The sequence below is a fragment of the Cydia strobilella genome, chromosome 19 (genome assembly GCF_947568885.1).
Source record: "Cydia strobilella chromosome 19, ilCydStro3.1, whole genome shotgun sequence".
Lineage (NCBI taxonomy): Eukaryota > Metazoa > Arthropoda > Insecta > Lepidoptera > Tortricidae > Cydia > Cydia strobilella.
In genome coordinates, this window is record NC_086059.1 from 8,017,936 (window position 1) to 8,035,046 (window position 17,111).

A 17,111-nucleotide genomic window follows, 5' to 3' on the forward strand; every position below is an offset into this window, starting at 1 on the left:
GAGGCCTGTAGTGCGTTATAAGAAATGAATATCGCCATAACCCTCTAACTCACGAAACTTATATAGCAAGTTGCCATTATTACAAATGTATAAGATCAGTTGTCATATAGCCCAGTATTTAGTCCATCGCTTTCTCCCAATAGCTTAGTTAATTTTAGATTATATAATAGTCTTTACTCTCTGGCTGGTGCTGCCCATGACACAAGCAAGCTACCCTTTCAAACGCCACGATATTGCGCGACCGGCTTCGGCTAATGCGAAAACCATAGGTGGGAAAGAAAGGTCCAATCGCTGTGTCGCGCTCCAAACTATGGTTGTCGCCTTAGCCGAAGCCAGTCGCAATGTCGTGGCCAGCGCGTTACATCTCATCAAAGTGTCAAAGGGCTTCGACTCCGCGCATGCCTTCCAAATTTAATGTCCGGAACACTATTTTTCCGTGATGGGTAATGACATATTTTTTTTAATAAATTCGCCATTAATCTAGATTTAATTTTTTGAATGTTCCCGCTAATTCCTCGTTCCCATTATCACCAGGTCTCTTCTTCTCGTCGGATACTTTCTTGCAACCATCCAGCAAGTATTGCAACGTTTTACCGCTTCGGAACTCCTTTTGATACAATTCTGTAATACAACAAAATTAAAACAAAACAAAACAATAATCATGAACTCCGTAAACTATATACCTCCTGGGTAGGGTATACCCCAGGGTTTTGGGTGAGAGATTGGTTTATAAGTACTAGCCAAAAAATAGGTGATTTCTGTAAAAAACAGAAACTAATGCAACTGTGCTGAAAGCAAATAAATATTTAATTGATTGATTCCATATTTTAAGTACACTTGCAGCATATTTACTACCCATTTTAATCCATAGTTTGGTAACAATTTTACAATAAGCAGTTATAAATACACGAAATTATTCCGTAACGATTTCTGAATCTGACTGACCTTTGAATTCATCCATACTGTTTTCTTCACCTCCATAGTCCTTAGGTAAATACATTTTAGGCAAAACTTTGTGTAGTTCCTCTAAAGTTTCATGTACCATCAGTCTTTCTAGTAACTTTGGTTTGATAAATTGCTTGAATAAATTATATATCTGTCGTCCGATTGTAGGAACATTTAGTACGTGAATGCTAAATACTCTGAACCCGGATCCTTCCTGAAATACAATCAATTTTATTTGGCTAAAGTAAAAAGGGCTTGTAGTTGTTTTTTTTAAGTTAGGTATAATTTTTTTTAATAAAGTAATCATCCCCATGTTAGACATATGATAACTGCCGCTAAAATCAATAAAATGAGCTCAGCTTAAACACCCCAATAATCGACATGTTAAGACCCAATATTCGACACCTTGCTGTCAACTTTATTGCTATGACATTATGATTGAAAATGTCGATTATTGGAGCTGTGTCGGGCACTGGAGCGTCTGTACGTTACTTGAAACATTTGCGAAGCCCTCTGCACCACCATGGGGTTGATTCTCAAGAAATGGCCCAGAGTAATATTCTTGAGATCCAGGAGCCATATATCACCGAGCATGTAATCGTATTTCAGTCTTAAGTCGCCAACCTGTAATGATTAACTAATTGAAATATTAGGAATAGTGTTACTTTCTCAAATACAAATTACCTACAAATATGTATAAAACAGTAGGTAATTTGAATCCCATCAAAAACATTACATGTAAAAAGATGCAAGTCTCGCAACGCAATTCTTCTACTACAAAAAAGTATTGAGATGTAATGTGAAACCAAGTCGGTATTTTAGTCAGTGCCAGGGGGTGTTAAAATCGTATCAATATTAGATCTTTATTTTTTAATACATATAATGAATTGGTCATCGCACGGCTGCATAATGACATAAGGATCATCGTCAACTATAAAAAATAATTGTAATTGAACATAACTAGCGCTAATCACATGCAGTTTGAGCATTACACATATTTACGAGTACGGTAATTACGGCACGAGTAAAGCAGTGTGTGCGATTGAAAAGTCATTATATGTATTAAAAAAAAAGATATCTAATATTGATACGATTTTAACACCCCCTGGCACTGACTAAAATACCGACTTGGTTTCACATTACATCTCAAAACTTTTTTGTAGTAGAAGAATTGCGTTGCGAGACTTGCATCTTTTTACATGTAATGTTTTTGATGGGATTTCATCCCTTTTTGTAGGCAGTCCTTCTTTTCGTGTACTCATACCCATACCATACTCAAACTATGTATACACATATCATAATTATACACATCTTCATTCATACGCACATCGTACAACGTAACCTACCTCATACTTAACCTACTAATTGTAGTAACTGCAAACGTAACTTTGTTATCGCATATATTTATATAGGAACAAACTTACTTGTGCAGTTATTAAATCTTTAAAACGTGACTGATATTGCAGTATTTTTAAGTTTTTGTTGGCTTAATACGCTAAAAACTAATTACGTTTCAAATTTGGAGCTTGTGGGTCTTCTAGAAGTACCTTAGAATTATGATGATCGTGAGTGAGTGTGTCAGTGACAAAACTAAGGAACTTTGACATGCAATCATTCTTAAACTACATGTTATTGAGAATATATCTAAATCATGTTATGCTCTATACGTTACTGAAAATTCAGGGTTCTAGCTTAAACTATGACAAAATTACAGAACGTTGGAAATGGCCTGAGTGGCTTCGAGAAAAGGATGGTACGGCCGTGCCTCTTTGTTTTGCTCGACTTGGCGGGGGCACTACCGTGCCCCCAGGTAAAAGATAAATGTGCTATTTTTAATTATTTCTACATAGAATCATATGCTCTTTCTATATTAATCTTTTTTTTTATTTGTAGCAATCGTTCCCTTCCCGTCTATTATTAAACGAAGAAATAAAAGAAAATTTTAAATTTTTGAGCACCCAAAGAAATGAAAAAACCTTAAACTTACTTAAAACTTTCGGTTTCTTTTAGAACCGTCCCAATATAACTAGAAAAGAAAAACCATTAACGAAAGGTTAACTGGAAGAGATCATAGTTTTATTTCATGGAAGAGATCCATTAAAGGGATAGGTTCGCCTTTGTAATTAGTTTTTCCTAATTGTAAGTTACTTTTGTTATGTGTACAATAAGGAGTGTAGGTACTACTACTACTACTACCATTAAGTATAAGTTATTTAAATTGAAAACAAATTATTTATAAAGATTATCCAGATATCTAGGAGCAGTACTTGAAGTATTTTAATTACTAAGTGGTTTAACATACCATGTAAGAATTTCTGAAGATCTCTTCAATTCTGAACGAGCTTGAATTAGGGTCAACGAACTTTAATGTAGTGATTCTCTTTCCTTCGTATAATTTTGTCGATATGGCTTGACGACTGAAAATATAGGAAAACATTTAAATACTCGTACTTAACAAAGTATTACATCTATGAATTTCTCGGAACGTGTGAAATATCATTTGATATTTACTACTCGGTGTAGAATAAGTTTAAGACCTACACTCCACTTGGACGTAGTGCATGCAGGGGGGCGTGGCGTGCGGCGTGCATGTTAAACAAATGCAAACGTATAGGAGCGGCCTTAGTGCACGCTGCTCAAATCACTTGTGAGCCCGACGCCACGCTGCACGCCCCGCCAAACGCTCCGCTTCGAGCGTCCACTCAGGCCTTACACCAGGGTGAGTGAGCCAGACTAATCCCAATAGGCTTAATAACTTATATATATATAGGTATATACATGAGTACAATTATTTTTCGTTCATAAAAATACAGTTCCTCGATTAAAATTACAGTTGCAGACTTTTAAACATTAAAGTCTAAAAGGCGCATTACGTACTTTTTCTTTAAAATTAGTGAAGTATTTAAATTGGTAAATAAATAATATTTCATTCAGGAATATTAAAAAACTTACTAAAAGGTAAACAAATCTTGATTTCCAGTCAACACTTCTATTCTGCTATGAATTAAATCCGGAGACATTCCTCTGTATTTGTAAAATTTATTGATTTTACTTTTGACTTTCTCTCGAGATCCTTTAGCCATTATAAGCATCTTGACTATAACTTCAGAATCTGAGAATTCAAATAAACATAAATTGAAATAATTTGAAAACGTCGCCCTTGATTCAAAAAGTCCTGCATTTGCCCAACTATCCGAAAGTCTACATAATTATGCACCGTCGGCAACGCGCTTACTAGTATTATAGATTGAGTTGCAAGCTTCGTAAGTTACAGTATCCGCTTACCATTCTGATGGACTGTATTCTCGTTTACCACTATTGCAGTATAAAAAGCGCCAAGAGAACTTATCCCAACCAATCATGATTTGGACCGTAAAATCACCCAAATACATAGTCCAAAATCTCCGAGCTATGGTCCAAAATTAACTCAAATATATTAGCTATATTCGTTATAAGAAGCTGGTATCCTAGCGGTGCGACTTTCAATTTGAAGGTCGCGGGTTCAAACCCCGGCTCGTACCAATGAGTTTTTGGAATTTATGCACGAAGTATCATTCGATATTTATTTACCATTCGCTTTTCGGTGAAGGAAAACATCGAGAGGAAACCGGACTAATCCCGATAAGGCCTAGTTTACCCTCTGGGTTAGAAGGTCAGATGGCAGTCGCTTTTGTAAAAACTAGTGCCTACGCCAATTCTTGGGATTAGTTGTCAAACGGACCCCAGGCTCTCATGAGCCGTCGCTATAATGCCGGGATAACGCGAGGAAGAAGACAGAGATCTGATGCGAAATATTTCCATAATAAATTACAGAAGAAACAACCAAGAAAATACTTACTAAAAACATCGAGTGACGAAATCCCATCCTTTAAAAAAAAGATAAAAGAAAAACACGTAATTGAACTTATATGTATGGACCTTGGTTGTAGTATTGGATTGGTTGGTGGTGGGTGGTTTTACGGTACTCAAAATATTTTTGAAAATCCCAGTAACCCAGATTTCATCATATAGTCAGAGTATATTCGAAGTTTTACACCGTCATCGGTAACTCAATGAGGGCAGCCCTACCCCCGACAAGTTCATAAAAGATATGTCTTAAAAAGCTTAGGTACTAGGTAACTTACTGATAAAGTATATCTTACCTATTCCTGCTTCAACCAGATGCGGTTGCCTCTGAAACCAGTCCCTGATTGCTTCGACGTCCTCTTTTATACCGCTTTCAGTAAAACCGAATTCTTTTAGCACTATTTTTCTTTCCTCGTCGCTGTATGGAAATATACTTATTTGTTCCATCTGAAAAAAATGCAAAAATCTGAGTGTTTTGTAAACCCTAAGTGTATTTTATTTATTTATATAATATGCTTAAATACCAAGTTTTGAGTTCGTGTATAGAATGTTTGTAAGTACGTTTCTACCAGATTTCAATTTGTTTGAAATGTTGAAAAAAAACCGTCCAAGTGCGAGTGGGACTCGCGCACGAAAGGTTCCGTACTATTACGCAAAAAACAGCAAAAAATCACGTTTGTTGTATGGGAGCCCCACTTAAATATTTATTGTATCCTGTTTTTAGTATTTGTTGTTATAGCGGCAACAGAAATACATCATCTGTGAAAATTTCAACAGACAGACAGACGGACAGACAGACAGACAAAAAGACGGACAGTGGAGCTTAGTAACAGGGTCCCATATATATACCCTTTGGGTACGGAACCGTATAAATTAAATTTCAGTAAAACAGTTAACAAAACTGAACATTGTTAGTGGCAGTGGTCTAATGGTAGAAGTTAAATAAAATGGAACTTAAAAAGTTCCATACTACATTTTTGCCATGTTAAGCATTTTACGTCAAAAATGTGACAGTTACGTAGGAAGTGGCGCCCTCAATAATTTTCTACAATTTATTGTCGGACTAGTTGTTTAATGTTTAAAATACTATGCTTTATGTTAAAACAGATAAGCGATGAATAAATGCCTACTTATTTCAATAACACTATATTTAATTTTCGCACTATTTATAATTCGGCTCATTGATTTGTTATCCTGTTTTTCCTAAATTGTTTACAATGTAGCTAGATTTAGGATACTTTATTATATCTTGATCTTGATGTTTTCTAGAAGTATTTCATAAAGTTGACTAACAGATCACTGTTCAAGTCCTATTTAAACAAAGGAAAATTGAAAAAAGGAAATCAAAAAATATTTTAGGTACCTTGTTCTTTACGGCCGTAACGTCCGAGTCCGACCATCGGCGCACTGGATTTAGTTTTACGGATCAGTAGTTCAAAATGACCCATGATGTCGTATCAAAACCGGTTTTGTTTCTGTTCAAGTTTTGCCATATGAACAGGAAATAAAAAATAAAAAATAAACTTCGGTGAGCAATATATAATCACAATAGAGGAGTGTTTAGGGCTGGTTTTAATGTTGCTGTTGATTTTTTTACGTTAGTTTTCGATCGATAAACATTGTGAAATAATTCTTAAAGGATGACACACGATAGACCGGGCCGGGGCCGGGCCGGAGCTTCCGGAGCTTCGTTTTCTATGGAAAGCACCACGTGATCACCTATCAGTCGTCATAAAAAATGACATAATGGACGCCTGGGCCCCGGCCCGGCCCGGTCTAGCGTGAGTCATCTTTAATTGGTTAATTGATGTTTTTCCTTGTCAGGCAGAGACTTCCTTAAATCGGTTAAATTAAGCTTGTTTTATTTTAAGTAATATGTATTTAAATGAAAACTATGTTGTAAAAGTAAGGCTTTATTAATTATGTTGCTTAAATACATTACCTATTAAACAGAAATAGTGATACAATGTATTTAAATTCAAATTATTCTAGGCTCAAGGTACGTAGGTACCGTGATTTTTATCTAATTGAAATTAGTAATGTATTTTATTTGCTTAACTAAATTCAATACGTACACGAAATACAATATAGGAATAAATAATGAATAATGATAAACTACCCAGTATTAAATATATTTAACGATTTAACTCACGTATTTCTAGCCACTTGCGTCACATCAATTTTCTATATTGGAAACGGTAGACGTTAACAGCGTGCGAGTAATTACAAATATATCAGTTAAACCGTTAAATTAATTGAATGTTTAATAATACTTAAATAAAGTTAATGTTGATTACATTCAATATACTTTAAACTTAAAACGTATGTACCTAGCTAGTTACGGACAAAAAAAATACAGTTTCACAAAAAGTGGTACTTTACGTGGTTGTTTAGCTTTCGCAATGTTCGTTTTTGCGACCTAGTGCTTATTACTTTTCCATTTTTATTTTATTTATTTTTTACATAATCCGGAGCCCTAAAAAGGTGGTTTTAGTCTACGCACAAAGTTTTGAAAGAGCCAGGCATGCCGGAATACTCTTCATTGAATGAAGCTTTTAATCTTTGGGATTCAATAGTCACAGCTGTGTCCAAACGTTTGATACGCGCCTGGTTCGATTCGGTGCAGAGTTCCTTGAAGAATTCATCTGTAATAAGCAAGTAAAATTTAAATAATCGTAAAGTAGGTAAAGGTTTTCTACTCGTACTATGAGCATTAACATGTATAAAGTTATGTAATAAGTTTCATTAAATATCATTACCACTGCGATCAAACATTTATCAACCGATCAAGATTTTTTAAAGCCAATATTAAAATAAAACCGGTTTTTCGTAACAAATAAAAATGAATACTTATGTATACCTTGTTTTCAAATTGCATTCAATTAAACTCCATTTTATAGATGATTGTTGAAAAATCCGTAATTTACTTCCTACAAAGCGTGGAAAAGACAAAAGGACGGTTTTTATGGACTATAATTATTTTTAATTGACACTTGGTGGTTATAACTAGGACAACGTATCGTCTTACCGAGTAATAAACTTTTCAATTATTTATACAATAAAACAAAACTATATAGTACCTACATCTTATCCTTGTTCAATTGGATTTTTTATTTAGTAAAGTATCGGGGCTAAATAGTCTTAGTAACTTTTGTCCGAAATGATTTTTTTCATAGACTTCATTCAAATAAAAAATAATAGAATAGAGAAGACTAAAAATGTAGGGAGTGGCGTAATTTACTTAGCGCCACTTGCCGTTAACCCAGTGTGAAATTGTACTGATAACCATGGTAACTCCAGGTTTAACCGGTTAACCCCGGGTTAGCGAATGGTGCAAGTGCATTTAAATTACATAGTTCAATACTAACTTCTGAATGTATTTTTCTAAAACAACTCTATTATGTTAATTTATTGATAGGTTTTCTAAATGATGTGCTTTTTAGTACCACGTACGGTCAGCAACAAATAGATAGTGACGACTGGCCAACCATAACGTAACCCTAACCCACCTTTGTTACATTAGAAATAAGAATGCATTCGGATATAATCGGCAGCTTTGGCCGTCACTGCCAATTTGATGCAGTCGTTTGTAGATCACGCCAAAAGAAACTTATATTGTATAGAAATAATGACGTCACGTTTAAATGAAACTGTCATCAGGATATATTTTTGAAATTACAGTTCATATATTTTTTAAAGTAAAGCATAGCCAGAAAAAAAAGTTACCAACCACTTATTTCATTCACAGTCTTTTTGTATTCCCCGCCAATTTCTACTGGTAGTACAGATTTGTCTATAACTTGGCAGATGGTCTCATAGGAATTATGCACGTGTATCCGCTTGTTCAACTTGTCACTCAAGCACTTTCGTAATAGCGTCATAAGTCCATCTAGGACTTTATTCGAAAATATGAAGTGAAGCGATTTACATCTGCTGCCAAAAGTTTGCTAAAAAGAAACATGAATTTATTATAATTCCAGGTTCTGGTCAATAATAAGTACCTATTTGAGTAGATGAGTATATTATAGTACATGTTTTATAGAACTCATGAAAATATATATTTTCATTTTGTCATAATTATTAGGCTCGCGAGTCGCGTGTGAGATGCAATTTGTAAGTCGTGTCAAAATCGTAATAGCATACAATATCAAAACTTTTACAAATTGTAAAATCTTAATTACGCTCTGGGCCAATGATGGTCATGTTTGACTGGCTTGATATAATACTGCACTGCACACATCTCGTTATTGCATCGCAGATAAAATTATCTATAGTCCGACAAGAAATTGTAGAAAATAATTTAAAGTGCCACTTTCTACGTAACTGTCACATTTTTGATGTAGAATGTTTAAACATGACAACAATTTAATATGGATTTTTTTTAGTTCCATTTAATTTAATTTCTACTATATTACGTCGAACTATACTGACAATAAATTTGTTGTAACAAACAGATTCTCTTTATACTGAAGAACTGACCGAACTCTTCCCAACTAGCAAATTATGTCGAATAAGCTTCACTCTTTCGACTATTAAGTCGAAAAACAGTCGTATGAAAGATCTCTCGTTATCAAAAAGCCGTATAAAAGCAACTCTCTCGACTGTTTAGCATTGAACGCTTTTTTGTCGCATAAACTTGTCGAGTAAACGTGCTCTCGACCAACTGATATCGCTTTTACTCGATAATTGTATAAAGGTATCTCTCGATCGCGTTCTTGCGACTGATATGTCGTAAGAAGGTTGTATAAAAGTATTCAAATTGCTAATTTATCATCAAAACAGCTTTTATAGCGCCATCTTTCGACATTCAGTTCTGACAGCAGAATTGTTGAGTAAAGGCGGTTCATTCAACCAAATAATCGTATAATGGCTGTCTGCAAGACTTTCTTTCGACTTGAATATTGAGGTTGAGAAAAGGCTGTTTTGACGGCTATCATTCAGCTGAATTGTTGAGTAAAAGCGGTTCATTTAACCAAATAGTCGTATAATGGCTGTCTGCAAGACTTTCTTTCGACTTGAATATTGAGGTTGAGAAAAGGCTGTTTTGACGGCTATCATTCAGCTGAATAGTCGAATGAAAGCTATTTGAAATCTTTTACAACATTTAATCGCCATTTTGTTGATGATAACAATAAAAACCGCGTTGGCTTTAGTTCAATTTATAATGGATTACAACAGGTGGAAAAAAATTAAAAGCAGTGGTGGTTTCCGACCTAAAGTTTATAAATTGTATACTCGTATGATAGACCATACAACAGCGACATTGGGTGCAGCCGCGGGTGAAGTGCCATCAAAAAAATTTAACGAGGGTTCAGTAGAAAATATTCTCGATATTCCTGAACATGATTTCTGGAGCGTCTACTAGTTCTTGTACCGGAAATATACCCATTAATCAAGACTCGGATCCTAATATTGAAAATAGTGATAATGGCAGTGAGAAATCGGTTCGGACGGAGTACGTCACTTTCGGAGTATGTCACTTTCTGAGTTCGTCACTTTCAAAGTACGTCACTTTCGGAGTACGTCACTTTCTGAGTATGTTACTTTCTGACAAAGTGACTGACTTCTGAGAAAGTGACATACTCAGAAAGTGACGTACTCCGAAAGTGACCTACTCAGAAAGTGACGAACTCCAATAGTGACCTACTCAGAAAGTGGCGAACTCCAAAAGTGACCTACTCAGAAAGTGATCTACTCAGAAAGTGATATACTCAGAAAGTGACGTACTCCGAAAGTGACGTACTCCGAAAGTGACGTACTCCGAAAGTGACCTACTCAGAAAGTGATCTACTCAGAAAGTTACGTACTCCGAAAGTGACGTTTTCAGAAAGTGACATACTCAGAAAGTGACGAACTCCAAAAGTGACCTACTCAGAAAGTGACATACTCAGAAAGTGACGTACTCCGAAAGTGACGTACTCAGAAAGTGACATACTCAGAAAGTGACTCCGCCCGAACCGAGAAATCTGAGTTTGAAATCAGACGGTCCCCGCCCAGTACGGACTGGATAATAATGGTTTTACTTTTAACATTCACCCTAAAGACCCCTAAACTAACACAAAATGTCGCTACTTACGTTGAAAAAAGGTATTCTCAAAAAATCTATCTTTCGACTAAAAAGCTGAAAGAAGGCTTTTAGGATGACAAGTGAGATGACAAAATGGCGAATTCATATTAACTTTTAAATTAATATTATTTCTGACTAATATTCCATTGAATAATCTTGCGGCCCATGAAAATTTTAACTAACATTTAAGAAATGTAGACGAAAAATTTAATTCCGCACGTTTTAAGTAAGACCTACGACTTAGTGTCGTCAAAGTTACCTAATATCATTATGGCTGGCGTAAAATTTAACAAAGGTATGTTGTGTTATTTTACTTTTATTTTCTGTCACTCCAATTAAATTTGACAACCCGGCCGTCACGCGGTAGCTATTTTACGATAAATAAGTTGAATGAAAGAGATTCTGATGACTATCTTACGATAAATAAGTCGAGTGATTGCAACCGCGCTGCTATCTTACGATTAATAAGTCGAATGAAAGCGATTCTGATGACTATCTTTTAAATATTTGGCTATTCAATGACACTCTTACGATATTCTTTCAACTGAAAAGCTGAAAGAAGTGCGCCCAAATCGCGTCGAGAGAACGTCGTCGGATCCTTTTTTCGACCATTTACACAGCTATCTCTCGACCAAATAGCTGAAAGAGAAACGTAATGGTGCCTTTCTTACGACATAATTTGCTAGTTGGGTTGATACTGAGAATTTTTGGCTTTTGAACATATCATAGAGGATTTATATATAAATAAAGTTAGTTACTTACCATAAGCATCATAATGCCTTTGTGCGTGTCAGAATAACTTAATGTGCTCAACATACTAAAGCTATACTCTCTCAGGTCGATAATGCATTCAATACCCGCGCTATAGTCGTTGTAGAGACTGTACTGAAAGATCTGCAAGAATTTCCATATTTAAATAATGTGCAAATGGTAAGTCGGTGCCCTAACATAAGTATTCACTTTTCTATTTAATTAGTATGGCGTCGTGGGTACTTAAGTTGGGGCACCGTCCGTACATAGTAGTTTTAACTAGAATATCTGCGAGCAATAGGTACCTGAAATCCGTAACTGTCAAGTGTAAATAGATGATAAAGGGAAATAGTCTTAACATTTATTTGACAACAATTCATTAAGTACCATGAAAAAGGTATTTATTATAAAATTAAATTTAGAGAACACCAATTATCAACGTTTAAGATAAGAAAAAACTGTTTTCACACATGATTATTAGTCCTCAACATGTCATATTATAACGATGAAAGCGATTTTTATGAAAGCCACCCTGTCCTATCCAATCTGTTTCCTAAAAAGCAAAGCAGCTTTTCACAATGGTATTTTGTGCAACAGGTATACCTACATAATGCATGCATTTAGGATGCTGATGGGGCTGCCGCGCTACTGCAGTGCTTCAGGTATGTTCACGGAGTCCAGAAGAGCTAAGATGGCCAGCTCTTTATCATTTGTCACCATGCCTGTCACGTTCTAACAAGTATGTAAGTGCGAAAGTGACGCATGACATGACAGGTGATGAAAAGGCGACCATGATACTGCTGCAGGACAGAGGGCTTTCATGCCATTATGCGTAAACGTGCGGCATCCCTGATGCGACGCGTGTGCGCCAACCCCAACAGCCTCCTACGTGTTAGCCAGCAGGCTGGATTGCCCGTTCCAGCGACATTGGATGAAATTACATGTCCGGGGACAGCGGGCAATCTAGACTGCGCAGTTAGGATAGGTAATTAGTTTTTGTTTTAGCCTTAAGTAAAACTAACATTATCCTTATTGTTTTGTTTTGTTATTTGTTACTAACCAATTTTATGGATACCTAATGTGTCTGAAATAAAGTTTATCATTCATTCATAATAAGGGCTCGATCGAAGTAAGGAAATACAAGAGTAAATCAATTCTTCATTTTCTAAAAGTTAGCATTTAAAAAAATACAACAGGTGATCCTATAGACAATAAGTGCCAACGTGACCCACGATGATAAATAAGTGAATTTAGATATCACTGGCAGTCATTAATTTGACAAATTTAATAGAAGTGCTGTGTTACCATGGTCTCCTTTTTATCGCCTGACACTATGCCTGTCACGTTCTAACAAGAATGTAAGTGCGACTGACGCATGACACGACAGGCGATAAAAACGCGACCATGCCAGTCAAGTGGGAGGACCTCCTTTCGGGCTTTCTCGGCTCCGTTCGGCTCAGCATTGCTCCAAGCAATTATTTGGGTTGGCACAACTTGACGTCCCTTTGCGTGCACGACCACAGATAAGATAATGACTTGAATTTTGACAATCCTCGAATCGGCTATTTAGCCGAAAGGGATAGTGCCATATATTAGAAAGGGACAGCATGATTCGTCCCTAAATCGCTGTCAAAGTTCGATTTTGTAGGAAGTGATTCTGTACGGTAGTACTATTATTTGTTCTGTAACCATGCTACCGCCGCTGGAGTAGAAAAAAAAACATTAAAAGCATCTTACCCAATACGTGTATCTGAAGGTATGCAGTATATTATAACTATCGTCAGGCTTAATGAACGATTCATATACCACTCTGTAGTTGTCCTTTGTAGGTTTCGGTAACATGCAAATATGTCTGCAAAAAATTATCTGAGCTACCGCGAACCACGTTTGACGTGTTGCCTCTCTACGCACTTATAAATTCGTACGTAAGTGTGACAGGGAGGCAACACAGAACGTGGTTTGGTGGTCTGTTTTGAACCAGCAGGTCCATTCTAATTTAACAATTTGTTGCTTTTGACACGGTTTTGATACGACCTTGGCGATTGACTTAACTCCATTTCGCATGCACTAATCGTATTAAAATAAGATCAAAACCGTAACAAAGTTATTAAATTTGAAACGGGCTCCGGGTTTCATCGGTTATTGACTTTTAGGTAAGTAATTATATTATTCACAATACAAGGGCACCTTGAGGAACCCGAGAGATTTTAATCACGCCTTTTAGAGGCCAAGAGAAGGAAAAAATGTTTTATGAGTGTTTGTTTGTAAATATGTAAATGTTGTTTGTAAAACTGTCACTCAAAAAGAACTTTAACATTTTTTTAAACCTAGTTTTTGCAGTGTTACTTTTTTTGTGACATTTATCAATAAGGATATTTAGGTCCCATAGTGGCAACATCGCCATCAAAAAGACATTTTGTACTAAGTAGCAATAAAAACATTTTTTTAACTGGTTTTATAGCTCTGAAAAAGATTATAGGACATTTCAGTCTATTAATATGATAAGGGATACCTACACTCTTTAAATCTCTCGGGTTCCTCATGGGCAAGTGGTATAATGATCAGAATACAATAAATGTAACGAAGAAAACAACATTATTCATATCAGTGTTTGGTTCGCACGAGTAACCACGGTAGACATGAATAAAGGTAAAATTAAAATTAGGCAAGGAGAGCCAGTAAGTAGTAAACATCGTCTTTACAATAGCTATAAAAATAAGTTAGACAAAAAATATCACGTTTTTGCATTATATATTAAATATATAAGTACTTAATTTATACTTACCATGGAAAAATAAGTAAGCATAGTGCTCACTCCATATATCAGTTTTGTTACCAAAAAGACTATTATTTTCGTAGTCGACGTAGTTGACGCTAGCGTCAAGTAGCGGAATTATCAGTACTGCTATTCGACAATAGATGTCGCGACGAACGGAAAGTCTAATGCTCAACAATTTTCAGCTAATATTATAACCGGACTAACCGGAACTCTATTTTCAACTCCTTCTGCTTGTAATAATAGTTGTAAATTGTTGAGCAATACACTTTTCGTCAGTCGCGACATATGTCATCTAGTGTTGAGTAGCAGTACTGATAATTTCGCTACTTGACGCTAGGTGTCTACTACGAAAATAAGACTATGGTAACAAAACTAATGTATGGAGTGAGCACTCTATGCTTACTTATTTCTCTATGGTTATACTTACAAAATTTTACGTAAATTCTGGAACTCATTCAAAATATCAATGTTGCACATTAATTCTGGCATGAGGTTCCGTAGAGTGCAGGTTCTATCCAAACGCTGCTTAGCGCGCTCTATGGAACCCTTGTTATTCACGATCAGGCCTTCTAAATATTCTCGATCTAAATTTAAGAAAAATATGAGCAGGTATTATCACATTTTTGCGTACAAAAATATTCAGTGAATTACTAAGTCTTTTTAACGAAAATAAGGGTTTTTTAAGGGTTGCTAATAAACTGTACACAGCTATATCAAAAAAAAGTAAATCAATTCAAACCAGATTAAATCAAATTAGGTTTGAAATATTTTCATAATAATGGATATGTCAGCTTTTCATTAAATATTATCAATAAAACTAAAAAATTTATTGCTGCAAGCGAAACCTCTAAAAGTCCAAAGAACTTACCAAAATCCTTGAAGGCGAAATGATTTTGCTTTTTAACCCAATCATCGAGCGCATCTACGGCTTCACTCATTTGCTTCGCATCTTCATAGCCGTTCAGAATCCTCACTTCATGTAATTGGTTCGGATTAAATTCGAGCACTGGAGTTGAAGGAAGATTTTCCATGTTCGGTGACCTGCGACCACTTGAATAGTAGTAATAGTAAAATGGATGTAGCTGCTTGTTAGCTGATTTATACGCGAATGGTCTAGAAAATTGCTTTCAAGGAATACGAGTGACGTAAAATGATTACGAGTAAGTAATGATGTGAGAAAATTATGATGCACAAACATTTCGCAAGGCATTGTTCTACCTGAAGTGATGAACGTAACACGCAGAGGTCAGGGTAGTGAAATGCCTTTTCATATGATTTAAGCCGTGCTCTGATTATATCCCAGATACCAAAACAATACTGATACTCATATTCATAGTACTTAAAACACTGTAAAACTACCCAACCATCAATCCGGTATTACAAAATGGTCCACAAATTCAACACGTAATTAAAAATTAATTATTTGTGCTTGATACATATGGAGCTATTCTTAATTCCAAGCAAAATAGGTACAGAAGGGAAATGGAAGGAAATTGGAACGAACTCACTGTCTAGTCCTACGTATTCAGTTGATGCGATGTACTGGAGCTGAAGTCCTTGATGTGGTGGATGTCCAACGAACGCCTCCCTTATGCCAGTAGAAGTACCAATCTTCTTTTTGGATTAATAAGTTTTTGGCAAAAATTTAATTTTTGGTACAAGCTTTAATCGCTGACTGTACATTTCTTTCCACAGGCAACTAATACTCGAGACAATTCTAAAAACCCCAAACACAATTAGGTTTCGTTGTTTTATCACAGAGTTCCTATGGCCACCTCCTGTCTCCATCATCAGATCAGCTCGATGGTACCATTGGTACCATAATATTGCATTGTCACCCGACTTACATATTATGTATGCAAATTTTCAGCTTGATTGGAAATCTGGAAGTGGGTCAAATTTAACTTGCAAGATTTGATCCGTACATATTATGTACAGTCGCCATCAGATATATCTGAGCGGCCAAGGTGCTCACAAATATCTGAACACGCCTCTATTGTCAAGGCGCTAGGTGCGTGTTCAGATATTTTTGAGCACCTCGGCCGCTCCGATATATCTGATGGCGACTGTACATGAATACATATATACATTGCAAATTAATAAAAAGATTGTAAAAAAATTTTTGATGATTTCGTACGATAATGACAGTTGAATTGGGCAGAGGGCGGTTTTATAATTTTGCTTATGTGTGTTTTTTCTCCGTTTAAGACCTGTTCCCATTGCCCAGCAGTGGGACGTATATAAATATGCTAATGAATTTATAATTTATAATTCATCGAGATGTTTTTTTTAAAGATGTTTTAATCTAATTAACAATTTTATGCTATTCTTGTTTCTGTTTCTTGTTTGTTGTATTGTTGTTTTCTTCTTGCTTCTTGATATTCATATTACTTATATTTTTTATTGATCTGCTACAACAAAGTTTTCTGAAGCACAATTTTATTATACTTAAGACCCATTCAAGGTGACCCGTTTTCATTGACCTTATATTATAAAATTTATAAACTATATTACAGATCGATCAAAATCTCCTTATTATTTCTTGACTGCAAAAGTTGTATTATCCAGTTTACTGGCCCTTAACATTTATCAGGCGTTAATTAAATAATTTATTAGACGAACTTCGTACACGATTACGCACAATTTGTATTTTAAAACATAAAACGGTTATTTTATGGAAATTACCAGGATATAAGTAATTTGAACAATATGGTTATAAAAACT

General features: G+C 35.5%; 1 protein-coding gene across 1 annotated transcript; it reads right to left on the bottom strand.

The window, feature by feature from the left end:
* Positions 1-468: 468 nt before the first annotated feature.
* On the bottom strand, positions 469-15,480 carry LOC134750350 (uncharacterized). The gene is made up of 13 exons (XM_063685512.1): positions 15,256-15,480; positions 14,815-14,971; positions 13,346-13,460; positions 11,621-11,752; positions 8,522-8,738; positions 7,285-7,436; positions 6,085-6,101; positions 5,088-5,275; positions 3,898-4,057; positions 3,248-3,362; positions 1,438-1,569; positions 946-1,159; positions 469-621 (listed from the first exon to the last, which is right to left on the bottom strand). The coding sequence occupies exons 1-13, from the start codon at positions 15,416-15,418 to the stop codon at positions 476-478; spliced, it is 1,908 nt and encodes a 635-aa protein (XP_063541582.1). The 5' UTR covers positions 15,419-15,480; the 3' UTR covers positions 469-475.
* Between the last annotated feature and the right edge of the window lie 1,631 nt (positions 15,481-17,111).

Excerpts from the sequence above, each read along its gene's own strand:
- LOC134750350 (XM_063685512.1), bottom strand. The coding sequence starts at position 15,418 with ATGGAAAATCTTCCTTCAACTCCAGTGCTCGAATTTAATCCGAACCAA. Across the intron at positions 13,461-14,814 it reads CAGAATTTACGTAAAATTTT|ACATATTTGCATGTTACCGA; the intron begins GTAAGTATAACC and ends AATTTTTTGCAG. Across the intron at positions 4,058-5,087 it reads TCTGGTTGAAGCAGGAATAG|ATTCTGAAGTTATAGTCAAG; the intron begins GTAAGATATACT and ends TTGAATTCTCAG.